Consider the following 27,922-nt stretch of genomic DNA (forward strand, 5'->3'; position numbering starts at 1 on the left):
ATAATAATTTTAAATGGTGAGAGCTGGTTTAAAATTTCAATTAACGTAATCCTGCGAAGCTGAAACAATTCAGAAAAGTCGTGTCAAAACAAAATTAAATTACTTTACGGTCATGTAATATTTAATTGGGTTGAGAGATTCCATTTATAAAGAGAATTGTAGTTTATACCAGTTTCACACTGTCATAATCATAATACTGGCTAATCAAGACAATGAATAAAAAAAAAGAACTTTTAAAATCAAGGGCAGAAGTATTTTCATTATTCATAAAATTTCACAGACGATTCGCGTCGACCATTCTGTTCGGAGTGACTTTGTGTAACCATTATCACTAAAATTAAATACTGTCGCTGCTGGCCTATATTTAAATTGTCTGTTCTTCAAAGGAGCCAAAAACATACGATCACAGTCACGCTAAAGCTCACGAATTCACATATACCTTCTCGACGTTACTCTCGCTGATCTCGTCGCAAACCACTTGAGAACTCTTTCACTCTTTTACTCTTGGCATTTCGAGTGCATCCGTCTTTCATGCAGGTCGTAGATGTACTACCATTCACACAGTTCAATTCCATACTTTCCTGAATACGAGTCCTTACTTCTACTCAGGCAATGTACTCCTTACTACAATGGTAATAACGGTAAAATGAATTTTGGCAGACGTCTCCCACACAAAAATTATAAAAGTAAAATACAAAATCCTTACGCATTTAATCTAAAAGATATTAAAATTTGGGTTTAAATTTGTACATACATAAAAATAAGTATTGAAATGTATTCATATTACGATAATAGCTAGTTTAGCTGCCACTAGGTGGACATTATTTCGCTCAACTTTATAACTTCGGAAAATATGACAAAGAAGTAATAAAACATACTATAGACGCTTCTGTGCCCTGTACTGTTACAATGTACGTAATCTGTCAAAATGTAATGGTGTTTCGGATGAGATAAAAACAATTGGGTCTTTAAATTAGATGTGTTTACGATGCTTATATCCAAGTATCAAGTTTCCAACACAACATTATGTCTTATTAATTATTATTTTATTGTGGCCGCATATTTCTACAGCTTTTCTTTTCAAATATATGTCTAAGTAGCGCCTTGAATGTGCTTTCCACTAAATTCGCTGTTCCCTACGGAGTATGAAAAAAAAATGATCGTATGGCATTTGTTGGCCGGGATATACCCTTCGGGTTTCGGCCGCCGTATTGCAAGTCTTTTGATTCAAATGGCTCTAAGCACTATGAGACTTAACTTCTGAGGTCATCAGTCCCCTAGAACTTAGAACTACTTAAACCTAACTAACCTAAGGACATCGCACACATCCATGCCCGAGGCAGGATTCGAACTTGCGATCGTAGCGGTCGCGTGGTTCCAGACTGTAGCGCCTAGAACCGCTCGGCCACTCCGGCCGGCAAGTCTTTTGACTTGACGCCAGTTCGGCGACTTGCGTGTCAGTGATGATGAAAATGATGATGATGGACACACAACAGCCCGGAAATCGAACCCGGCTCCCCTTACGTGGTAGGGGGTAACGCTACCGCTGCGCTACGGAGGCGGACTTCGGAATATGAATCATCTTAGTAAATGTGTACCTGTACGAGAAAGTAAAATTTTCTGGGAAAGGCGTTACTAAGAATTTCCGTGGCCGAACATTTCTTCAAGCAACATGAAATCGTAAGACAGTAGTAAGTTGTACCCGGTAATCAATCTGTAGCAGAGCGTTTGTTGGGTTTAGAAAATTGGTAGCAGACTGAAACACGTTGAATCTAACACATTAACAGCCTGATCTGCTGTATGATATCTTACCGTCCAATCGTCCATTTAACCGTAATATCTAACACACGCAATTTTTTTTTTAGTCTTTCTCCACACCGATTCTCAATGATGACACTACTTATACTCCTACATAGTCTTTCGAAAAATGACGTATTGTCGATGGAGATTATGTGATTGACTGATTATATTCTTTTATTCTCTTACTACAAAGCCAAAACTGCATTTTAAAATACAGAAACCGGTTTCGAACAGCGAGTGTTCATCATGGGACTATAAATGGTTAAAAAAAGGAGACATCGAATCATTATAAATTGTATGAAGACTGCCAAATAACTTTATATGTTATAATAAGAGAAGAATAAAATCGTACCTAAAAGCATGCTGCAAGCAATGACCTAACGTTCCTATCTTGTTTTCAATTTAAGTATGAGCATGAGAAGGTAGAGGTCCAATCCAAAAATAACCTTGATTAACATCTCCAACACCATGATGTGCTATGAAGTGTTCTCTCACCACATTCATTCTCCTCCTCAATCTGCCAACAATGAAATTTAAAAACTATTCTTAATTTTTAAATTTTATTCAAACATTATATAGAAGTCATTAATATTTCTCTAGTTATAACGCCGCGTGCCACATGCTTTATGGCACATTTTTTTTCTTGTTTTATCATTATAAAGATAGTTATTTGCTAGATTTTGATGATTCTTTTCGCTCTGCCTCCTCTTTTTTATTCTGTTGACGACCACTGGCTGGTCAAACTGGTTACTTCATTGTAAAATGATGTTACCACTCGATGCTTACGATATTCTTCCTAAAACTTGTGTAATAATTGTGGAACTGATGATCACCATACAGGAGTTCAACAGTCCTGTCCAACAACGTGACACGTTAATGTACAGTGAACAAATCCTTGGCTGTAAACTAACATGAAACAACCAGCTACTAACCTTCTGGCAGCAAGCCCACAATTGAATCGACGAAAGTCCCTACTACCATACCCTCGTTATGTTCTACGCATAAAAACACTTCATTCAGCCACTTCTTTCCACCATGCAAACATCACCTAGATTTCTACATAATCAAAATCACGACATCGAAGGACATGAACGCTATGCAGTTATCTTGCACTCGCTTACCGTCCCAAACATGCAGTTTGTCGATTCAGAGTCAACTCTGACACACACTGAATGTCTGCTACACAGGCCAGAATAAGTGTGGTGTTCATGAGGGACGTTCAATACGAAATGCAGCACATGTCTACCTGAAAACAGGATGGCTTTATTCAGGTTTCGAGTACACCATATTATTCTCCATTCTTTCGGCTACCAAACCTATTTTTCAACATAATCTCCGTTCAATACGACGGCCCAACGCCAACTTACTTGTTGGTAAGGCGGGTACCAGGTTGAGATTCATTGGGAGAGTGCTTAGAAAATGTAGTCCATCAACAAAGGAGGTGGCTTACAAAACACTCGATCGACCTATACTTGAGTATTGCTCATCAGTGTGGGATCCGTACCAGATCGGTCTGACGGAGGAGATAGAGAAGATCCAAAGAAGAGCAGCGCGTTTCGTCACAGGGTTATTTGGTAACCGTGATAGCGTTACCGAGATGTTTAATAAACTCAAGTGGCAGACTCTGCAAGAGAGGCGCTCTGCATCGCGGTGTAGCTTGCTCGCCAGGTTTCGAGAGCGTGCGTTTCTGGATGAGGTATCGAATATATTGCTTCCCCCTACTTATACCTCCCGAGGAGATCACGAATGTAAAATTAGAGAGATTAGAGCGCGCACGGAGGCTTTCAGACAGTCGTTCTTCCCGCGAACCATACGCGACTGGAACAGGAAAGGGAGGTAATGACAGTGGCACGTAAAGTGCCCTCCGCCACACACCGTTGGGTGGCTTGCGGAGTATCAATGTAGATGTAGATGTAGCCTGTATGCCAGCATGGTACCATTCTACTAACCGACGTCGGAGCAAACATTTAGCTACGTCAGTAACCTCCCCAGCATCCACGCACTGCTTCCCGCAGAGTGCATCATTCATTGGTCCAAACAGATGGAAGTCGGAAGATGTGAGATCCGGGATGCATGACGGATGAGGAAGAAGTTGAGTTCCTCTCGGGTGCGCAGACTTGTGTGAGGCCTTGTGTTTGCATTTTTTTTTTTTTTTGCGACACATGCTGAAGTATTCTTTTCAGTTTGCTGAGAGTATGTGCAGCCCGTCGTGCACTGGAGATCGGGCAGGTTTCGTGATCTTGTTGCGACGATAGGCGCGTCACCCAACGACCAACTGTGCATTTGTTCACTATCAGGTTTCCGTTGCATTCTGCAAGCGCCTATGGATCTGCGATGCTCTGGTGTTCCACTGCAAATACATCTACATATACAGGGTGAATCATCTAGAACTTGCACCGCAAATATTGCGGAAATGTGAAGTGCTATTGATGTGCGATTTTCACGAAATAGACCGGTAGTCAGGGGCTAGTACTTTTGAGCAACCAATATAGTGTCTAAATATTTTGAAACTGTATTTTTGTGCATACATACACTTTTTTAGATAGAACAGTCCCTACTGATGTTAACAAACTAAAGGTAGAGTGAATTAGAAGGTGAGTGGTACCTGCTGAAGGAGTCTAGTGGGAGTCGTTTACGTGAGACTGTACTTTTAAAAGTTCACGTACTGACATCTGTGCAATACCTGTGGTAACACACACTGAAGAACAGCACAAGTTCATACACCAGTTATGTGGATTCTGACCAGTAACGAGACAACTGAACAATTAACCATTGGCAGTGGCAGTAAACGCTTGCAGTCTGCTGCACACATGCTAACATTTCAGCGGAGATGTCCGGGCAGGCTGCGGTAATCATGGGATGTAGTTGGAATTGCTTTTAAGTCAGCGTCTTTCAGATTTCCCCACAGAAAAAAGTCCACAGGCATCAAATCCAGGGAACGGGCCAACCAAGAAACAGGTCCTCTGTGTCCAATCGAACAATTTGGAAACAATTCGTCAAGACATGCTGCAGTACTTCGTGCAGTATGGGCTGGATAGCCATTGTGTTGATACCACGGGTTCCTCCTAGTCCGTAGAGAAACTTCTTCTAGCGTCTGTGGAAGATGGTATGTTAGGAAGCTACAATACTTGTGTACGGTCTGTGTTCCGCCCATGAAAAACTGGCCGATGAGCTGATGGCTCTCTATCCCGCACCACACATTTACATTCTATGGATGCTGACGTTCCGCCTGACGAAGCCAACGGGGATTGTCAACAGGCAATAGCACATGTTTCGATCGGTTACTTGCCCACGATTTGTAAATGTGGCTTCTTCACTAAACAAGTCACATGATTCGTCTGGAGTATCCCGTCTTAACGGGAGCTGTGTCGATGTAGGACTATTTGACTCATGCCACTTCCTCGTGCGATTGCGTGGGGGCTTAAGTGCGAATCAGTTGCGACAGCAGCAAGAACATTAATCCCACCCATCCACCTCCCCTCTTACGTCGTCGTTTGTTTCCTTTGTTACGTTGTCTAGGTGTTACACTACCACTTTCACGTAACTGATAGAAGAGGGTAATTATTAATTGCCAAGACGGATACGTCTATTGGGATGCCTTGCAGCATACATCGTACAAGAATGAACTGAATTCTTCCTACACACTCTATACACCATGAGCATATTGGCTTTTTGTGCATTGGGAAATCCATCGTCCACTCACAATCCACTGCTTAGATTGTCACACTGTCACTAACAAGTCACAACGCATTCAAGGAACATACAAGCACACTGTAATCAAAGGTAACAACGTCGTACCTAGCAACTCCGCAAACTGAATGACACAAATAAGTGTCAATGTGAAAACTTTTCAAAATAAATATCACGCAAACGACTTGCATTTGAATCCTGAAGCACACACCACTCACTTTCTAATGTACCAGTCTTTTAGTCTGGTAATTTCTATAGGCATTGTTCCATTTAGAAAGGAGTATGTTTCGACAAAAGTACGCATTCTAATAATAAGAGCCCCTGCCTACTACTCCACTCTCTTAGAACCACACACCTATAGCATTTCCCATTTCCACAATATTTGGGGTGCAAGTTTTAGGTGATTCACCGCGTGTACACCGCAAACTACTGTCAGTACGTGACAGAGGGTATCGTGTACTACTACTACTGGTCTTTTCATTTCCTATTCCACTCGCAAACTGAGTGAGAGGAAAACGACTGTCTGTATGCCACCATACGAGCCCCACTTTCTCTTATTTTCGCAGTCCTTACGAGAAACGTACGTTGGCAGGTTTTCTAAGTCGTCTCAATAATATTCCTCCAAAAGAACGTCGCCTTCTCTCCAAGGAGTCAAATTTGACTTCACTAAGGATTCCCGTAGTTAGAACCTACCAGTAACAAATGTAACAGCCCACCTCTGAATTGGTTTGATGTATTCCTTTAATTCGAGCTGCTGTGGATCCCAAACACTCGTGCAGTACTCAAGAATGGGCCACACTTAGTGTCCTGTATGCGACCTCCATTAGCTATGAACCACATTTTCCCAAAATTGTCCCAATAAACGGAAGTCGACCATTCACCCTGCCTACTGCAATCCTTGTCTGTTCGTTGTAGTTCACGTCACTTTGCGCCGATACGCCTACATATTTAATCGACGTGACTGCGTCAAGCACCACTCTGCTAAGACTTTATTCGAACATTACGGGTTTGCTTTTTCCTGTTCATCGCCATTGACTTACCTGCTTCTGCATTTAGAGCTAGCTGCTACAGGTCACACCAACCAGGAAATTCGTCTAAGTAATCTTGTACCCTCCTATAGTCACTCAATGACGATACCTCCTCGTATACTACAGCATCATCAGCGTATAGCGGCAGATTGCTGCTCACCCATTCCACCAGATCGTTTGTATACACAGAAAATAACAGCGTCTATCATTCTACCCCAGGTCACTCCTGACAATAGCTTTGGCTCAAATAAACAGTCTCCATCGAGGATAACGTACTGGATTCTGTTGCTGAAGAAGATTTCAAGTTACTGACATATGTGGGAACCTATACCGTATGCTTGTACCTTCGTTAACAATCTGCAGTGGGGCACCGTGTCGAAAGCTTTTCGGAAATCTAGGAATTTGGAATTTGCCTGTTGCGCGTTATATACATGGTTCGCAGCATATCATTAGAGATAGGGGCAATCTGAGTTTCAAACGAGCTATGCTTTCTGAAACCATGCTGATTCGTGGACAGAAGATTCTTCATCTCAATGTAATTTCTTATATTCTTATCAAGAATGTAGGTCTGTAATTTCGTGGATCCGTTCTTTGACCCTGCTTAAACTCAGGAATCACGTGTGCTTTTTTCCATTCGATTGGAATTTTGCGCTGGGCAAGAGACTCGCGATAAATGAAAGCTAAGTAAGTACTCTCTATAACCTAATTGGGGCTGCTTGGGACTGCGCCCGAACCCCAAACCTGGCGCTGTAAACAGTATCTATGGCCTATGTTCAATGGAGTCCTTGAGAAATTCTCATCTGACCTAAACCTACATATCTCTGTTTCAGGATAATCTGCTTCTGTACAACCACGCCAGGCTGATGGCAGAAGACAACCGCAGTTCTGGTAAGGAGTATCTGGTGAGCATCATGTTCAGCCATTACGACCAGAACAACGACGGCGCCCTGGAGAAGGAGGAGCTTGACGAGGTAAGGGTGCACTCCTTTCCTTTCATCTACATCTGCATCTACTTCTACAAGATTACTCTGAAATTCACAATCAAGGGCCTAGCAGAGGCACCATCTTAGAAAGGTTGAGATAGAGTGGCGACGGCAGGCAGCACACCGCATGCCTCTTTGCCCACCCCGCGTAACACAGAGTGCATCCCATTACTATAAAACAAAAGTTCAGAGGTGCGAAGTAGTACTTTAAATTTCCGGTCGATAATAAAGAGAACCTTAGATTTTCTCATGCATGATTTTAAGTGTGTGTCTTATTTCAGCATCGAAAAAGGATCTTGGCCACAAATTGTAGCTATTTAATCACACATGGCTGTTAGCTTGTCGGATCTGAAAGCGACCTCGTAACGTCAGCGAGGAATGAACCATCTTTTGCCGCAGATCACAACCAAGGAGCAGCTGCGGCAGCTGTCCAAAGGCTGCACGCTCGGCCACATGGTCGACTTCGACGACGCGGACAAGGACGGCCATCTCGACATCAACGAGTTCTACATGGCATTCAGCAAGCTCTACAGTGAGTAGTCGGCGACTGCCCCACGGCACACTTCATCGCTAAACTGTACGCACACGATGCTAGAACGCTCGTTTCTTATATATTTCTCACTGCCCTAGCTCCTCACTCGATGGACATTAGTCCGCAGCTCGTGGTCGTGCGGTAGCGTTCTCGCTTCCCACGCCCGGGTTCCCGGGTTCGATTCCCGGCGGGATCAGGGATTTTCTCTGCCTCGTGATGACTGGGTGTTGTGTGATGTCCTTAGGTTAGTTAGGTTTAAGTAGTTCTACGTTCTAGGGGACTGATGACCATAGATGTTAAGTCCCATAGTGCTCAGAGCCATTTGAACCATTTTTTGATGGACATTATTTGAAGGACCACTCGCGACATCTTGCTGTACAAATCAAATGCTGGCAGCATTTCACAAAACGCAGTCTCCTAAAAATACACTACTGGCTACTCCACGAAGATGACGTGCTACAGACGCAAAATTTAACCGACAGGAAGAAGATGCTGTGATATGCAAATGAGTAGCTTTTCAGAGCATTCACACAAGGTTGGCGTCAGTGGCGACACCTACAACGTTCTGACATGAGGAAGGTTTCCCACCGATTTCTCATAAACACACAGCTGGTGAAACGTTGTCGTGGTGCCTCGTGTAAGGAGGAGAAATGCGTACCATCACGTTTCCAACTTTGATAAATGTCGGATTGTAGCCTATCGCGATTGCGGTTTATCGTATCGCGACATTGCTGCTCGTGTTGGTCGAGATCCAATGTCTGTTAGCAGAATATGGAATCGGTGGGTTCAGGAGGGTAATACGGAACGCCGTGCTGGATCCCAATGGCCTCGTATCACTAGCAGTCGAGATGACAGGCATCTTACCCTCATGGCTGTAACGGATCTTGCAGCCACGTCTCGATCCCTGAGTCAACAGATGGAGACGTTTGCAAGGCAACAACCATCTTCACGAACAGTTCGACGTCGTTTGCAGCAGCATGGACTATCAGCTCGGAGACCATGGCTACGGTTACCCTTGATGCTGCATCATTGACAGGAGCTCCTGCAATGATGCACTCAACGACTAATGGCAAAACATCATTTTTGCGGATGAATCCAGGTTCTGCTTACAGCATCATGATGGTCGCATCCGTGTTTGGCGACATCGCAGTGAACGCACATTGGAAGGGTGTATCCGTCATCGCCATTCTGGCGTATCACCCGGTGTGATGGAATGGGGTCCCATTGGTTACACGTCTCGGTCACCTCTTGTTCGCATTGACGGCACTTTGAACAGTGGACATTACATTTCAGATGTGTTACGACCTGTGGCTCTACCCTTAATTCGATCCTTGCGAAACCCTACATTTCAGCAGGATAGTGCGCGACCGCATGTTGCAGGTCCTGTACGGGCCTTTCTGGATACAGAAAATGTTTGACTGTTGCCCTGGCCAGCACATTCTCCAGATCTCTCACCAACTGAAAACATCTGGTCAATGATGACCGAGCAGCTGGCTCGTCACAATACGCCAGTCACTACTCTTGATGAACTGTGGTATCGTGTTAATGCTACATGGGCAGCTGTACCTGTACACGCCATCCAAGCTCTTTTTGACTCAATGCCCAGGCATATCAAGGCCGTTATTACGACCAGAGGTGGTCGTTCTGGGTACCGATTTCTCAGGATCTATGCACCCAAATTGCGTGAAAATGAAATCACATGTTAGTTCTAGTATAATACTTTTATCTAATGAATACCCGTTTATCATCTGCATTTCTTCTTGGTGTAGCAATTTTAACGTCCAGTAGTGTGAATAATGCCATGGGAAGTATGGAATAAACTATCTGAGGAGACAGCAAGTTCAATAGATTCGAGGAAAGTATTCACAAAAGTATGCATCTATATAAGACAGTCATAGAGATGACGGCTTGATAAGGGTAGGGTGAGTGTCTGCACGAAAGTATGTCACAATACGACTAAAATTTTCCATGTGGATAATTTCTGTCTATATTAACGTCTTCAATTTTAAAAAATTACCCAGAACTTTAACATATTAACAGTTCAGGTATCTTACGAATACCTGTAGCTCAACAATGTTCCACACACAATCACAGAAAATTTTTTTGCGCATCTGTGCAGTGGTTATTGGTTTAATTATCATGCTGAACTGTCTACAGGAGTATTATACGCACTAATCATGTTATTCGCCTATACGATTCTAGAATATTACTTATGAGAGTTGTGGATATGTAAAGCGAGATCCACAGAGAAGGAATGAGTGACAAACAGCGTATTCCGCATGTTGTCAAAATCAGCCTGGTACAACGGTCTTTGCTTACCTTTGGACTAAAACGGAATCTTTATATTACACGTATTTGCAAATTTTTCAAGATAATTTATTAGTAACACCAATAATTTTGGCTCCTATGGTTTTAAATTGAAATACATCAAATAATTAGTTCCCTTCGTGAGCTGAAAGATCTAATTATAGTTATAATAATAGCAAGAGACGCTTTGTTTACTGTAAGATAAATAATCACAGTTCAAAAAAATTGTTAATTTTGTTGAGATAATTTACGTGAATGTATCAACATTTATTTACGAGTCAAAGATATATTAGATAAATTCAGTCGGGTGTAATATACTGCAGTCAGTCTGCTGAATGTACGTCCATTTCGAGCAATGTTCAACTGAAGGTATTTCACGGATTTTCAGACGATCCTCCAATAAAACAGTCAGAATAGGAAACGACATAAATGAGCCAAAACGTTATGATCAGTACCCACCGCGAAGTTGAGTGCCTCCTGATAGTGTTACGGGCACGTGGCGAAGTTAGGAAATCATTTAAACGGAAGAGAGACGAATGGGCAGTCAGTCATCTTAGCGAAGACACAGGCCGCAAATGCGGAAATTCACTACTATAAGCGGTCTTGACAAAGGGCACGTTCTTATGGCACTGCGGCTGGAAGCGAGAATCTCTCAAACGGCGAATATGGTCGCGTGTTTGCTTATTTCTGTCGCGAGCGCCTGTGGAAAGTGGTTGAATGATGACCAAATAACGAGTAGACCTTATGGTATTGGGTGGCCACGTCTCATCGTACAACGTAGAAGTCGGAGGATCCCCCCACTGTGTGATCCAAGATGGGCAGCGATCTGTGGGAGATATGACGACAGAGTACAATGCTGATGCAGACACAAGTGTTTCGGACTGCACCGTTCGAAGACCGTTGTTGAAATCGGAACTCCATATCACACGAACCCTACGTGTTCCTGTGTTCACCCATCGACATCGTCAGTTATTATTGCAGTGGGCACGGCATCACTGAGTTTTCATTGTGGATCAACAGAAACGTGTCGTTTGTTACACCAGATCGCTGGTTGGTTCCTTACAAGCCGTCATCCAGGCGAATAGCTGCACGAAATATCCACCATGCCACACATCCATGCTGGTGGGGGCAGAGCTATGCTATGGGGTACAGTGAGTTGGACTTCCATAGAATCTGTGGTGGTAATGTAAGGCATCATGGCAGCAGTGAACTACGTGAATATTATTGCGGACCACCTGCATCACTTCATGCGACATCATCTTCCAGCAGGACAACTGTCCGTGTTTCAAGGTTATAATCATTCTATAGTGACTCGAGGGGCATTATAGTGAACTTTCATTGATGTCTGGGCTAGCAAATGTGTTTCATCTATACCCACTGGAACACATATCGGGTGCAAGCTGCTTGTCTGTATACCACAGTCCCGTAATTTACGGGAACTGCTTGACCTATACATAGACATATGGTGCCACATACTTCTGGAATCCTGTCAAGGACTTGTCGAATTCGTGCCAAGCAGAATCTCTGTTGTACTGTGTTTGAAAATGGTAGTTTGAAAAGTGGAACAGGACGCTAATAAACAGGTGGTCATAATGTTTCGGCTCATCGGTGTATGCTACTAGCACTTATGACCTGAACGATGTTTTTCTATCAAGTAGGTCCCCACCGTAGGAGTATTTCTTGAAGCACTCGTGAAGACATCGTCTGCCTGAAAATGCTTACAGATGATGAATACATGAAAGATTATACATGAGTATTAGTTTAGTTTCCCTTTGTTTCGCATAACTTTTATTCTGTAATGAAGTCGATACTTGTACGTAAATACGCCAATGAAATACGATAATGGGCTCATTGGAAACCAATATCTCAACATTGCCGCAGCACAGCTCATTAAGGAAAGACTCCTCACTACGTTCAACTGCAAAAAAAAAGAGACTATCATTTTTTTCTGCAACATCAAAAGTAGCCCCCTTGAACTGAGACATTTGACGCAAAAAAAAAAACGAATATACTCTTACATGTATCTATTCAAACGCTCAAGACCGTTTCATTATAGACATAGAATGAAAACAAAAATAAAAATGCCCTACAGCCGTCCTTAAGATTTTATTTTATTTTGTCGCTACCAGTTCCGACGCTTCATTGCGTCATCTTCAGGCTGTTTTAATGCGGTACAGGTTGATACGATCCCCATGCATAGCCTATCAGTTGCCAGCATTACTGGATTCGCAGATAATGTGTCAGCAATCAACCTGTACCGACCGCATCAAAACAACCTGAAGATGACGCAATGAAGCGTCGAAACTGGTAGCGACAAAATAAAATAAAATATTAAGGGCGGCTGTAGGTGTTTTTATTTTTTGTCACGATAGTAAACGGCCGTCGTCCCAGAGACGTCCTGCTAAAAAGACGGACATACGAAAATAGAATGAAAATTGTTAAGCTGCATATGAAAAGCGTGTATGAAAGCCACATTATTTCTGAGCTGGATCTGTTTCTATTAGAGATGTAATGGCGTTCAAAATCAGCAGGCCGCTTACGGGCAACCTTTCAGAAACGCCATATAAACGGTACTTTCTCACAAAAATTCTATTCTGTGCATCTCATTGGCCACTCTATTACTATTCCTACTCCGTGGCACAGTGTACAGATAAAATAAGAGCTAATCGGTATGCGATAATGAGAAACCTATCAGCGTTGTGCAAGAACGTCAAAACAGATTCAATAACTGAACACCGGGAATGGTTCACAGCATTATGTATGCTGAATTACGAATAAAGAGGAAGATTAGGGCTTAATGTCCTGTCAGTGATGGCAGCAATTGAAATTCCACAATAGGAACGGGGCTGAGGAAGCAATCTGGCCTCGTTCTTTTCAAATGAACTGCCTGGCATCCGCCTTAATCGGTTTGGGTAACTCACGGAAAACTTTCATCTGGGCGGCAGAACCATAATTAATACCTGGCTCCTCTCAAATGAAGGTTCATTACCTTAAATACCGCATCACCGCGTCACGTCACTCGGTGCAGGCTCAGGAAAGGACAAGTTGAGCGAGACTTCCCATAGAGCTACAAACAAAACTGTGCAAAAAGGAGCTACGCTATTTCGTTAACAGTTACTTTGAACTACCAAAAATTATCATCAAGTTATAGTAGTCAATAAATCCAAACTCTAAGTTCTGTTTTTCCTCTCTATACCACTGACAAAAAAAAAACCTTTTGTCTGAATTTCACACCAATGTACAGAGCGCCATGTGAGAATTCAAGTAAGAATATGGAACATTTTTTTCCGGATGAAATATTTCGTAGATGCTATCGAGTAGAGCAATAAACGGCCTTCACTCACATGATACAAAATCTGATCGTACAGTCCTCATATATGCCCTCATTGTGATTGCTGTTAGAATGTTTATGATCGGCCTAAAGGAAAGTGGTCGAAGAGGAGAAGTAAGGATAGCCTAAATTAGCAGCTTGCCATATATGTGTAGATAATGAGAGATGGAGCTCTATTTCGTCTGGAAAAAGGGTGGATGTTCCATAAACCAACACACCATTTACATCAAGTAATTCCGGAACACGGGAAGTCTAAATGAGGATCGCCACGCTATACACTGAACCCCATTTATTCAGAGTACTAATTCTCTAATTTACTTCACCAACGAGAAGCGATCGCAAAAGCACTGACATTCTTCTTTCAGTTTAACCGTTAACGAAACTGCTGAATGAAATTAAATGAGAACAGTTGGAAGGAGGGCGACATTCCCTGAAAGTCTCTCAAGCATGCAGCCGGAGTAACTGGTCGTCATGGAACGACTTTTCGATTAGATTAGATTAGATTTACTTTCATTCCAATTGATCCATAGTGAGGAGGTCCTCCAGGATATAGAACATGTCATAAAAACAATAATACATGGCAAATATTTACAACTGAAACAAATACGCTAATGTACCTTCCACAGGTCCCAAGTGGAACGATCATCACTTTTTTAATGAACGCTAAATGAAAGAATCATTTTACAAACACTAATGCTCTGAATTTAAAATAAAAAAGTTTTTATTTATTTATAAGGTAATAAACATATAATAGAACTACTATAATACTTATTTACAACGAACAAATTACTGCACTGAAGCCGGTCGAAGTGGCCGTGCGGTTAAAGGCGCTGCAGTCTGGAACCGCAAGACCGCTACGGTCACAGGTTCGAATCCTGCCTCGGGCATGGATGTTTGTGATGTCCTTAGGTTAGTTAGGTTTAACTAGTTCGAAGTTCTAGGGGACTAATGACCTCAGCAGTTGAGTCCCATAGTGCTCAGAGCCATCTGAACCATTTGAACACTGCACTGAAATGGTGCAGAAGTTAGATTGTACTTACACACACACACACACACACACACACACACACACACACACACATACACTTATTTACAATGAACACATTACTGCACTGAAATTGTGCAGAAATTATGTTGTACTTATGTATATATATAGACACACACACACAAATCAGTTGGTTCTACTGAGAAATTCATCAACGGAGTAGAAGGAGTTGGCCACCAATAAATCCTTTAGGCTTCTCTGAAACTGAATTTCATTTGTTGTTAATCTTTTTATGGCCGCTAGCAAGTTTTTGAAAATGTGTGTTCCTGAATAATGCACACCCTTTTGTACAAGAGTAAGTGACTTTAAATCCTTGTGCGGATTATTCTTATTTCTAGTATTGATTTCATGAATTGAGCTGTTGGTTTGAAAAAGTGATATATTTTTAATGACAAATTTCATTAAGGAATAAATATATTGGGAAGCAGTAGTTAGTATCCCTAGTTCCCTAAACAGGCTTCTTGAGTTCACACCACATATAACTCTTACGGCACGTTTTTGTGCCCGGAAGACTTTAGCTTGGCTTGATGAATTACCACAAAAAATAATCCCATATGACGTTATGGAAGTAAGTAAGCGTAGTATGCCAGCTTTTTCATTTTTATATCCCCTATGTCTGACACAATTCGCATTGCAAATAGAGATTTGTTAAGAAGGCGGGTTACTCATCCTGATTGACGTACCGATATGGAGGATAAGACATACGCTATCTGATGAAAAGTATCCGTGGACATTGTGATGACTTGGACTGTCCCGGGGACAATTTCATTGACGTGCCTGAATATTTGAGCACGAAAGACATTCGATTCGTCCTCAGGAGCTGAAACCACAGAACGCTGGGATCTGGAGCGAAGTGGGCGTTGTAAGTCATCCCTAAAGTATTTCATTGGAATGAGCTCGAGACTCCGAGGAGACCAGTCCATTTCAGGAATGTTACTGTCCTTGAAGCTTTCCCTCGCGGATGCTGCTGTCTGACAGGATAGACGGGATGCAGTGTAACGCTAATAGACACAAACCACGTCTCCGAACTGTTCCTCCACTGTGAGCAGTATGCAGTGCTGTAAATTATGTTGGTATCCTTCCGCTTTCAACATTTTCTTAAACGCTGTAAGGGGACCACACCCAAAACATGGAAATCACACCCATACCGTAACACCACCTCACATTCCCTTCACTGCTGGCACCTACACGTAGTGGCAAGTAACGGTCTGCAGGCTTTCGTCAAACCCAAACCCTTCCAGTGGACTGCCACAGAGTATAGCGAGCTTCATCGCTTCGAATCACTCATTTCCAATCATCCACTGTCCAGTGAAGTCACTCTTTACATCACTTCAGGCGTCGCTTAATAATGAGTACAGATATGTATAGCATATGAGGATCTGCTCAACATTGTACCCCATTCTTTGTAACTCCCTATTCACAGTCATTGTGCTAGCTGGAATCGGGGTATCACTTTGGAACTCACGGGCAATTACTTCCGCTGACTTCATGCGGTGTTTTACAACTACTGTTCACGATGATTGACTGTTTATGTTATGAGATCTGGTAGGTCTTATTTTAGCTCTGGTTCCACTTAACAATCACATTACCAACAGTTGATTTGACTAGCATGAGAAGGGTTGAAATGTTCCTCTCGGATTTGCTACTGGGGGGGACATCCAACGATTACCATACGTTCTAAGTCACTGGGCTCTATTGACTTACCCATTCTGTTGTTAACACTTCTCTACCAACAGTATAATACTCCCCGCCTCCTTTTATACTGGCGGTCCGTCTCTCGTGCCATGGAATGGTCGATTCGAATTACAATGGGCTGTCCAGACACCTTCTATTAGGTGATGTTTAATCTCCGTACGCCACCAAAAATGGATGGTGAAACTCTGACAACGTCAGCCAATCTTGTTGGCGAAACGTAAGAAAAATCATAAAACAAAGGTCGGTGGAGGATCCCGAGACAAAAGTTAACAACCAACAATTCAATGAGCTGCCACTAATTCCTCAACAATTTCTGATGAAAAGTACTTTGTAAACTTGTCGCTTCAAATTCCGATAAAATCCCAATCTTTCGATTACAGCCTTGATCGTCATCGTCAGGGCCCCTATGTCTGATTGTCGTGAAACCGGCGAGACTTACTCTTTTATATCCAAGAGACGGCATCTGGATGGCTGGATTACGTAATCCAGCCTCCGACGACGATGAGGGAAGAAGTCATCAAAATCTTAGAATCTTATCCCAATTTCAAGCGGCACGTTTACCGAGAACTTTTTATCCAAGGACTACGTCGCGAAAGATATCGTGGACACACTCAGCAATTTTGTATTTAGGGACTATATATCAGTAAAATGTCGACACACTTTATTAATTCGGAGAAGGCGAAACACCATGCAAGGGATGAAATCAAAGTGCGTGCAACCAAAAAATTTAACTAATTTGACATAAAAGACTAACTTATTTTTATTTGTGTAGCCCAGGATAATTGTAAAACGTAACCTTTCATGGCTGTAATAAGCCATAATTCATAAAATATTCTGGCGTATTATGCCGTGGACGTATGGGTTTCACATCAAAATCAAACGTAGCGTCCCCATGTGCGGATAACATTTTCAAGGGGGATCGTAGCTCCTTTGAGTGTCCGACTCACGCCCTGGCTCACTACTGACTGCTGCAAAATTACTTTTATGCGTGTTCCCGCGTAGTGGCGTGCCGTTAGAACTTTGAATACCCGAACGCAACTGGCCGTTGTCTGTTGCCGACGTCCGCCGTTGATTGGAAGACTCTTTCACATATTCTTCAGCACCGATATCAGCTCTACGGCCACTCTGTTCAGCATTTCATGGTGTCCACTTGTGGCTACCAGTATTTAACTCCTACGAAAATGAATGTGATGGTTTCCTGGATGCAAAGCATGTCAATCTCCCCTCTTTTTCAGTTGCCCTTGCGCTCTTCTAGTCGTTTTTGGGCCGTTCTTTTTTGTATTATCCACTTCACATCCCCACAACTACATGGAATGCTATAAGAAAGAAGATGGTAGCTTAGACCACACGCTGTACCGAAAACCCACGCATACAAAACATTACCTACACCGGTACTCTAACCATCACCTAAAACAAAAGCAAGGCATCACGAAAACATTGGCGCATGGAGCAAGGAACGTTTGCGAACCAGAGCTCCTTGACGCATAATTAAAATGTCTCATCAATGCATTGCTCAAGAATGGTTACTCGTCCGATGAGGTAAAAAGAGCGTTGAGACTGCCGCGCAAAAATCATAGTGATGCACAAGCCCCTGTGAAATCGAAAGTCTTCCTGCCTTTCGTTAAGGACGTTACTTACCGCTTAGGACAAATCTTAACAAACCGAACATCAGTCTTCTGACTGGCTTGATGCAGCCCGCCACGAATTCTTCTCCTGTGCCAATCTCTTCATCTCAGGGTAGCACTTGCAAACTACGTCCTCAGTTATTCAATTATTTACTAGATGTATTCCAATCTCTGTCTTCCACTACAGTTCTTGCCCTCTACAGCTCCCTGTAGTACCATGGCAGTCATTCCCTGATGTCTTAACAAGTGTCTATCATCGTATCCGTACTTCTTGTCAGTGTTTTCCACACACTCCTTTCCTCTCAGATTCTGCGCACAACCTCGTCATTCCTTACCTTATCTGTCCACCTAATTTTCAACATTCGTCTGTAGCACCACATCTGAAAAACTTCGATTCTGTTCCGGTTTTCCCAAAAGTCTATGTTTCAGTACCATTCGATGCTGTACTCCAGACTTACAATCTCAGACATTTATTTCTCACATTAAGGCCTACGTTTTATACTAGTAGACGTCTCCTGGCCAGTGCTATTCTGTTTTTGACGTCCTCCTTGTTCCGTCCGTCATTGGTTATTTTGCTGCCTAGGTAGAAGAATTCCATAACTTCATCTTCTTCGCGCCCATCTATCCTGATGTTAAGTTTCTCGCTGTTCTCATTCCTGCTACTTCTCAGTGCTTTCGTCTTTCTTTTATTTATTCTCAATCCATATTCTGTACTCATTAGACTGTTCATTCCATTCAGCAGATCATGCAATTCTTTTTCGCTTCCACTCATGATAGTAATGGCATCAGCGAATCGTATCATTGATATCCTTTCACCTGGAATTTTAATTCCACTCCTGAACATTTCTTTCTTTTATTTCCATCATTGCTTCTTCGATGTACAGATAAAACAGTAGGGGCGAAAGACTACATCCGAGTGTTTCGTTCTTGGTCGTTCTCTCTTATTATTCCGTCTTGGCTCTTGTAGGAATTGTATATTATCCATCTCTTCCCATATTTTACCCTTATTTTTCTCAGTTTTTCGAACATCTTACACCATTTTACATTATCGAAAACTTTTTCCAGGTCAACAGATCCTATGAACGTGTCTTGATTTTTCTTTAGTCTTACTTCCATTATTAACCGCAACGTCAGAATTGCATCTCTAGCGCCTTTATCTTTCCTAAAGCCAAACTGATCGTCATCTAGCGCATCCTCAATTTTCTTTTCCATTCTTCTATATACTGTTGTTGTCAGCAACTTGCATCCATGAGTTGTTAAGCTGATTGTGCGATAATTCCCGCACTTGTCGGATCTTGCAGTCTTCGAAATTGTGTGAATGATATTTTTCCGAAATTCGGGTGGTATGTCGCCAGACTCATACATTGAACACACTAACGTGAATGGTCGTTTTGTTGCCACTTCCCCAAATGATTTTAGAAATTCTGATGGAATGTTATTTATCACCTCAAATTGGACAAGAATGCTGGAAAACCCCTAGAAATGTAGAAATTTATAGGATTCCATATAGTTGTGGGGGCGGTGTTTGTGGATACTACAAAAAGAACAGTCGAAAAACGACAAGAAGAGCACAGGGGCACTGTGGAAGAGGATACTGACAGATCAGCTATTTCGGGGCATGGTTTACAGCCATGATATCACGGCATTCTAATTGATGGGACTCAAGTGCTGGCAAGTACAAGAAGACATCATGAATGATTATACAGAGAGGCCATAGAGATTATTAAACACCACAGGAATATCGACAGAAAGGAGGAGGGAGTGAAACTGAATGATATCTGGAACCCGGTACCAGTCTTCCACTGTGGCGTGATGGCAACAGCGGACGACGGCAAACGACAACAGCAAACTGCGCTCGGGTATTCAAAGCAAGTGATGTCACGCCAATGCGCGAGAGCAAGCCAATAGAGAGCCAGGGTGTGAATCGGACACTCAAAGAAAGTAAGATCCTCCTTGGAAATGTCCACTGTAGGTGGGGACGAAACACTAGGTTTTAATGTGACGTTCATTTGACTATGACTTAATAACCAGCAATATTTAATTAATAGTCTAGGATAAGCCATACTCTATTCAAAAGAAGAGGCGGCTCTTTACTTGCTGGGCACCCTGTCGGCTTTCCGCAGGCGTGTCGGTGGTGTCGCTGGACAAGGCGCTGCAGGTGAACCGGCTGTCGGCGCGCGTGGGCGACAACGTGGAGATCAAGTGCGACGTGAGCGGCACGCCCCCGCCGCCCATCGTGTGGCGGCGCCACGGCGCCGACCTGGCCGCGCTCGCCGGCGACGGCGTCGGCGTCCGCGTCTTCAGCGACGGCTCGCTCTACCTGACGCGCGTCCAGCTCGTGCACGCCGGCAACTACTCCTGCCACGCGCAGCGCAACAAGGACGTCGTGCAGACGCACGTGCTCACCGTGCACAGTGAGTCCAGACCCATTCTTCCTATCAAGTACTTTCAAAACAAACACAGATTTCAGTACTAATTCTGGGCAGAACCTTGCAGCTTTGATTACTTACTTTCACGGAGTAGTGAGAAACTACATACTAATTTCAGTACAACGTTTTTTCCCTTACCATGTATTTACGAAAACGTATAAGAAATTCGAACCTTCATTTATATTTCATATTTCTTAATACAATGAATGATTTGGTTGTGAATTGTGAAATATACTAAACTTAGCCCAAATTATTTGATTTAGCCCTCTTTCGAACTGTTACTTTGTCTAGTGACTATCGGTTTCGGATCAAAGTACCATCATCAGACCATCTTATGATTAAAGATTGGAGTTATTATTATTATTATTAAGGTCATTATCATATGCGTCAGCTACAAAAACAAGAAAAAAATGCTCATGTGCAACTACTTGTACGATGAGGGGCGGTCAATAACCAAAGCAACATTAATTTTTTTTAGCAGGTTGGGTTTACTCAGGATTCCAATACACCATCTTATTCCCCACTCCAGCCGGCCGCAGTGGCCGTGCGGTTCTAGGCGCTGCAGTCCAGAACAGCGGGACTACTACGGTCGCAGGTTGGAATCCTGCCTCGGGCATGGATGTGTGTGATGTCCTTAGGTTAGTTAGGTTTAAGTAGTTCTACGTTCTAGGGGACTTATGACCTTAGATGTTAAGTCCTATAGTGCTCAGAGCCATTTGAACCATTCCCCACTCTTATGGCTACAAAATACTATTTTTCAATGTAATCTCCATCAATGCGACACACTTACTCCACCTTGTGGTATTACTCTACTGGTCGGAGCCAAAGTCTTTCTGCATCAACAACCTCCCCACCATCTTTCGTCGGCGGAATTTCCAGCAGCAACGTCCAGCGTAAAATTAACTCTGCACCCACGAAAGAATATAGGTACATTCAATATAACAGATTGGGCAGTTCCATTTCCTTCAAGTTTATTCTCGAAGCTGATTATATGTTTGTAGACGGGAGTGTGCGGTGGCGGCGTTGACGATACACACGTCGACGAGGCATACTGCTTCAATGCTGTTGCAGGTATAGCTCACAGCGGAATGGTTCCGCAGGCGTGCACTGCCCGCTTATACAGGGTGTTACAAAAAGGTACGGTCAAACTTTCAGGAAACATTCCTCACACACAAAGAAAGAAAATATGTCATGAGGACATGTGTCCGGAAACGCTTACTTTCCATGTTAGAGCTCATTTTATTACTTCTCTTCAAATCATATTAATCATGGAAAGGAAACACACAGCAACAGAACGTACCAGCGTGACTTCAAACACTTTGTTACAGGAAATGTCCAAAATGTCCTCCGTTAGCGAGGATACATGCATCCACCCTCCGTCGCATGGAATCCCTGATGCGCTGGTGCAGCCCTGGAGAATGGCGTATTGCATCACACCCGTCCACAATACGAGCACGAAGAGTCTCTACATTTGGTACCCAAATTGCGTAGACAAGAGCTTTCAAATTCCCCCATAAATGAAAGTCAAGAGGGTTGAGGTCAGGAGAGCGTGGAGGCCATGGAATTGGTCCGCCTCTACCAATCCATCGGTCGCCGAATCTGTTGTTGAGAAGCGTACGAACACTTCGATTGAAATGTGCAGGAGCTCCATCGCGCATGAACCACGTGTTGTGTCGTACTTGTAAAGGCACATGTTCTAGCAGCACAGGTAGAGTAACCCGTATGAAATCATGAAACGTGCTCCATTGAGCGTAGGTGGACGAAACTAAAATGAGCTTCAACATGGAAATTAAGCGTTTCCGGACACATGTCCACATAACATCTTTTCTTTATTTGTGTGTGAGAAATGTTTCCTGAAAGTTTGGCCGTACCTTTTTGTAACACCCTGTATAGGAGACGTGTGACCTTCATTACGTAAGGCCCGCATCTCGTGGTCGTGCGGTAGCGTTCTCGCTTCCCACGCCCGGGTTCCCGGGTTCGATTCCCGGCGGGGTCAGGGATTTTCTCTGCCTCGTGATGGCTGGGTGTTGTGTGCTGTCCTTAGGTTAGTTAGGTTTAAGTAGTTCTAAGTTCTAGGGGACTGATGACCATAGATGTTAAGTCCCATAGTGCTCAGAGCCATTTGAACCATTTTTTCATTACGTAACGCGCTGATAACAGACTTAGACTCTGCAGGCACCATCAGGCGGGGATTATCCCGTACGCGTGCTGTAGTCGCACTAGCGGCACGCCTCCCCATGTGCGCCGGCCTGGCGCCGAATTGGGCAGGTTGCGTCACCGACCCGCTAGGAGCTCAGCGGGCAGTGGGGCACTATGTTTTGAATTTTTTCAAACTGCTGCATCCTTGACCGCCCCGGTTCGCGATGTACGCTCCCCGGTTACAGGAGTCAAGGATCACACTTTATTAATAATTATAGTAATTATGGCTACAAAACACTATGTTTCAATGTAATCTCCATCAATACGACACACGTACGCCACCTTACTGGAAGGGCTCGTGTGCATCCATGGTACTACTCTACTGGTGGGAGCCAACGTCTTGCTGCATCAACAACCTACCCACCATCCTTCATCGACTCAAACAGATGAAAGTCGGAAGGTGTGAGGTCTTGGCTAAAGGGTGGATGGGAAAGAACAGCCCAATGAAGATTTGTGAGCTTCTCTCGCGTGGGCAGCCTTGTGCGAGGCCTTACGTTCTCATGGAAAAGGAGAAGTTCCTTTGAATTTTTGTGGTGACAAACACGCTGAAGTTATTTTTGCAATTCCCTGAGAGTAGCACAACCGTCTGGGGCTGACCGGCAGGCGGGAGATGGTACAGGATTGGGCTACCTTGTTGTGATCTCGATAGACGCCTCGCTCAACAACTTGCCGTGCTTTTGTTCTCTACCGGGTCTCCGTAGACATTCTGCAAGTGAATATGACTATCAGCGATGCTTTGGTTTTTCGCCAAAAGAAGCTCAATGACAGCTCTTCGCTTGGAACGCACTACAGTTACAGACGCCATTTTGAAGGTAACGTATAGCGCCACCAACTATTGGAATTTCATGGAAATATAGGAGCTGAAGCGGGGACATTCCGCGATGTCCCAAAACAAATTACGCATTTTTTCAACTGAAATTGGCCGAGAAAAAAGTGTTGCATTACTTATTGAACGGCCTACATACACTACTGGCCATTAAAATTGCTACACCGCGAAGATGACGTGCTACAGACGCGAAATTTAATCGACAGGAAGAAGATGCTGTGATATGCAAATGATTAGCTTTTCAAGGCATTCGCACAAGTTTGGCGCCGGTGGCGACACCTACAACGTGCTAACATGAGGAAAGTTTCCAACCGATTTCTCATACACAAACAGCAGTTGACCGGCGTTACCTGGTGAAACGTTGTTGCGATGCCTCGTGTAAGGAGGAGAAATGCGTACCATCACGTTTGTCAATTTCATAAAGGTAGGATTGTTGGCTATCGCGATTGCGGTTAATCGTATCGTGACATTGCTGCTCGCGTTGGTCGAGATCCAGTGACTGTTAGCAGAATATGGAATCGGTGGGTTCAGGAGGGTAATACGGAACGCCGTGCTGGATGCCAACGCGGATGAATCCAGGTTCTGTTTACAGCATCATGATGGTCGCATCCGTGTTTGGCGACATTGCGGTGAACGCACATTGGAAGCGTCTATTTGTCATCGCCATACTGGCGTATCACGCGGCGTGATGGTATGGGGTGCCATTGGTTACACGTCTCGGTCACCTCTTGTTCGCATTGATGGCACTTTTAACAGTGGTCGTTAAATTTCAGATGTGTTACGACCCGTGACTCTACCCTTCATTCGATCCCTGCGAAGCCCTACATTTCAGCAGGATAATGCACGACCACATGTTGCAGGTCCTGTACGGGCCTTTCTGGATACAGAAAATGTTCGACTGCTGTCCTGGCCAGCACATTCTCCAGATCTCTCACCAAATGAAAACGTCTGGTCAATGGTGGCCGAGCAACTGGCTCGTCACAATACGTCAGTCACTACTCGTGATGAAGTGTGGTATCGTGTTGAAGCTGCATGGGCAGCTGTACCTGTACACGCCATCCAAACTCTGTTTGACTCAATGCCCAGGCGTATCAAGGCCGTTATTACGTCCAGAGATGGTTGTTCTGGGTACTGATTTCTCAGGATCTGTGCACCCAAATTGCGTGAAAATGTAATCACATGTCAGTTCTAGTATAATATATTTGTCCAATGAATACCCGTTTATGATCTGCATTTCTTCTTGGTTTAGCAATTTTAATGGCCAGTAGTGTATATAAACAATCAACAGCCCATATTACACACTAATGTCGGAACACTCAATCTAGCTGAGCATCTCGGCTGATGTTTCATGTAGGCTCTTTGTATCTCCAGTAAAACGCCTGTTAGGGCACTCATATTCTATTAAGCTGTATACAAACGTCTCCAGAATGATAAAAGACTGGAAATTGAACATTTGTGGTGCCAGTAAGGTCGATGTTCGCGAGTTTAGTGACTTGCCACTGACGTTTCCATTCAGCATCTCAATTGCACTCAGTGGAGATCATTTCGACATCTTCTTCATATGCTGGTATTCAGAAATTTATGGTGTTTGCTAGCCAGCTAAAGTAGATATTCGTGAAGAGGGGGTGAGTTATTTTTAGGAATTTGCTACAGAGGTTGTAAGGAGACACCGTTCGACGAAGAAGAGTTGGACAGATCTTTGATAGTACTGGTAACCAACATGCAGGCGTAGATTTTACTGATTCACTGACAGTTATCATAGCCTTTGTCAAATGAACGTCAGGTTTCTTCGCATGAGCTCTGCAGAGTGAAACTGGTGTGCTATATTCTGTTGCAGAGTATAGCGATGCAGGGGATGCTCCGTAGTGAAGCGATACATTTGCTCCGTATGTTCTACTTACCAGTTCCTCACCAGGTTCTCACGTTCACTCGTCTTTGCACCTTCTTAGCTATGTTGGAAAAGTATCTATGGTTTTCAGCGCTCTGTTTGAAGTGACACCTACATATTTTAGCTTATTATTGTATCTGACTATGCTCAGATGGCTAAATCGTGAAGTGATTTTTGCTGATGTTGGGCGATTAGAGAGGCCAGACGACATAGGTATTTTAAAAACACTTCTGACTACAATATAGGAGCTATCAACAGAGCATCGCTATAATAAAAACATTTGCTAAATATTTTTCTGTATGGTAGCTGAAGTATGGTGTCAAGTGAAACGTTAAAATACATATAGGCAGCCTCTTACATATGGTTCGCAGTTGTCACCTTCACTTACCCAAGCAAGTGTGTCAAATACTAAAAGTACGTGTCAATGCTATCCTTTAAATAGAAGCAAGTACGGCCAGTGATGATAAAAGTGCCTCTTATGTGCAGAGGCTTTTTCTATGCCTTAAAATGGTCTGAGCGATGTTTTGTAGCGGAAAGCATCGTATACAAACGCTGGATGAAAACATAGCAGTTTGTATATATAATTCTGTCTTTATTGATTCACTACAGTTCCGCCTGACTGTTTCATTTTTTTTGTCTTGTTAGTTACATTCTTACATTCCATAGTTTGATGCAACTTTCATTTTTAGATATCTTTTGCATTCTGACTATTTTTTGCGAAATAAAAAAGAACTCTGTGCTTAGCGGGCAGTTATATCATTTGAGACCGCAACTTGCGCCTGTAGAAATCACTGTATTCGGTAGTACTTTTAGTGAATGACATGACTACTTGAGTAAGCGAGCTTGACAACTGCACTTGATGGTTTAGAAGCTGACAATATTTTAAGACTGCACTTTATACCATGAGTTAGCTATCACAGAGAAAAATATTTTGTAAATCTTTCTTGAAGAACTACGTACTCTGATTTTTTCAAAATAGGATAGCCTGATGATGTTTCTTGCTACCGAAACCGGCAGTCATTAGCCAAAATAAATTCTTGCTGATAGTAATGGACACTGTTCTAACCTCTAGTATGTAAGCTAAATGTAGGCTTAAATTTAGTCTTTCGGAAACTAATGTTGGTGTTCATACAGAGCGAATCAGAACACCACTGACAAACTTTCAGAGGCTGTTCGAGGATATCTTCTGTATATTTTGCTACAAGGGACCCATGCTCCAAGCAGCTCGTAACAGAGTAGTAACGTAATTGTGATTTATTCAGTTTGTTACTGAAATCACCCTTGTTCCTGTGAAAATATCATCATAACAGCGAAGAAGCCTGCAATATGCAACAGCCAAAACATGGGCCACACAAGACAGAGTAATACAACAATTCTCAGACAGGCACAAAAGTCCTGTGATGTAGCTGCCGTCGCTATGGGAACAGCTGAGCTTAGCGACGCTGTGCGTCCCTCCCCTCCCCCCCCCCCACCCCCACCGCTCTCTATGCTCCCAGCCCCCCCCCCCCCCACTGAATTCTGTGAACCCATAACGAGGTGCATATCAGCCTGATCTACAACCAAAACCCATTCATAATCACACCGTCGACATTATCACTGCTGAGCACTGTTTACAGTACTATACAGACATAAGGCTAACTGTGGCAAGAAACAAAACGAAATGCAAAAGCTCTGTAACGAGTCGCCGGTGACCATGGATCCCTGATACCAAAATAGTCAGAAGGTATCCCCGAACAGCCGTAGAGTTCTGATGCACCTTCGATACTGTTGACAAGCTTAGTAGTGTAAACTTCTGCTGTTTGAACCCCTACACATTTGTAAGAAATTACTCAGAGTATTGGGTTGACCCTACAAATAATATATCTCTTCTGGCCACCACTTGTCAAGACTTTGGTTTCGTACTCCATACACATCCCGACGAGAGGCCGTAAATATCTACAGTGATTTTGACTGTTTCCTTCTCAGGAAAAAGACCATCCTTGTATGTCTGTAATAATCAGCATGCCTCTAAACAGATAACGTTGTAGTGGATGAGTTGGATCGTCATCAGACATATGCAGGAACAGCAGCAATTAGAACAGCTTATCTGCTGAAGTCAGTGAAATATCGAATATTCAGACATTTATGCCGTCCTTACAAGAGGTCACTCCTGCATTAGGTAATGAAGCAGTAAGGGCTGGTGGGTGAAGGGGCCGTAGATTGTTTTTACATCGGTTAGGCAGTGCAATAATAATAATATCAACGTTAATAACAATAATAATTGAATGTAAATGGTAAGATCACAAGAGATGTTGATAATTCACTGCACTATACGATGTTATACCAAGTCAGAGATAATAATTAGCATCATCATAAGAAAGTGGACGTAAGTGAAGGACGGTGGCAGCCGAAAATCGTGTCTCATCGACTATTTGCGTTGTTCTCAGCAGTGACTTGGAGCCTTATATTCTATTCTGTAAGTACTTCAAAGGAAGTTTTGTTATTCTCTAATAACATACAGCAAGCTTGCTTAGTTCCAAGACCTCACATCGTCATTGTCTCAAC

The 27,922-nt window shown here is 43.1% G+C and overlaps 1 protein-coding gene across 1 annotated transcript in view; it reads left to right on the forward strand.

The window, feature by feature from the left end:
- LOC126440939 (follistatin-related protein 5-like) overlaps positions 1-27,922 on the forward strand; it is a 133,925-nt gene that overhangs the window by 24,702 nt on the left and 81,301 nt on the right. The window contains exons 4-6 of the mRNA XM_050090678.1: positions 7,349-7,489; positions 7,901-8,033; positions 20,160-20,450. Coding sequence (XP_049946635.1) covers positions 7,349-7,489; positions 7,901-8,033; positions 20,160-20,450 — 565 coding nt within the window. The remainder of the gene's footprint in view (positions 1-7,348; positions 7,490-7,900; positions 8,034-20,159; positions 20,451-27,922) is intronic.

The sequence above is a fragment of the Schistocerca serialis genome, chromosome 1 (genome assembly GCF_023864345.2).
Source record: "Schistocerca serialis cubense isolate TAMUIC-IGC-003099 chromosome 1, iqSchSeri2.2, whole genome shotgun sequence".
Lineage (NCBI taxonomy): Eukaryota > Metazoa > Arthropoda > Insecta > Orthoptera > Acrididae > Schistocerca > Schistocerca serialis.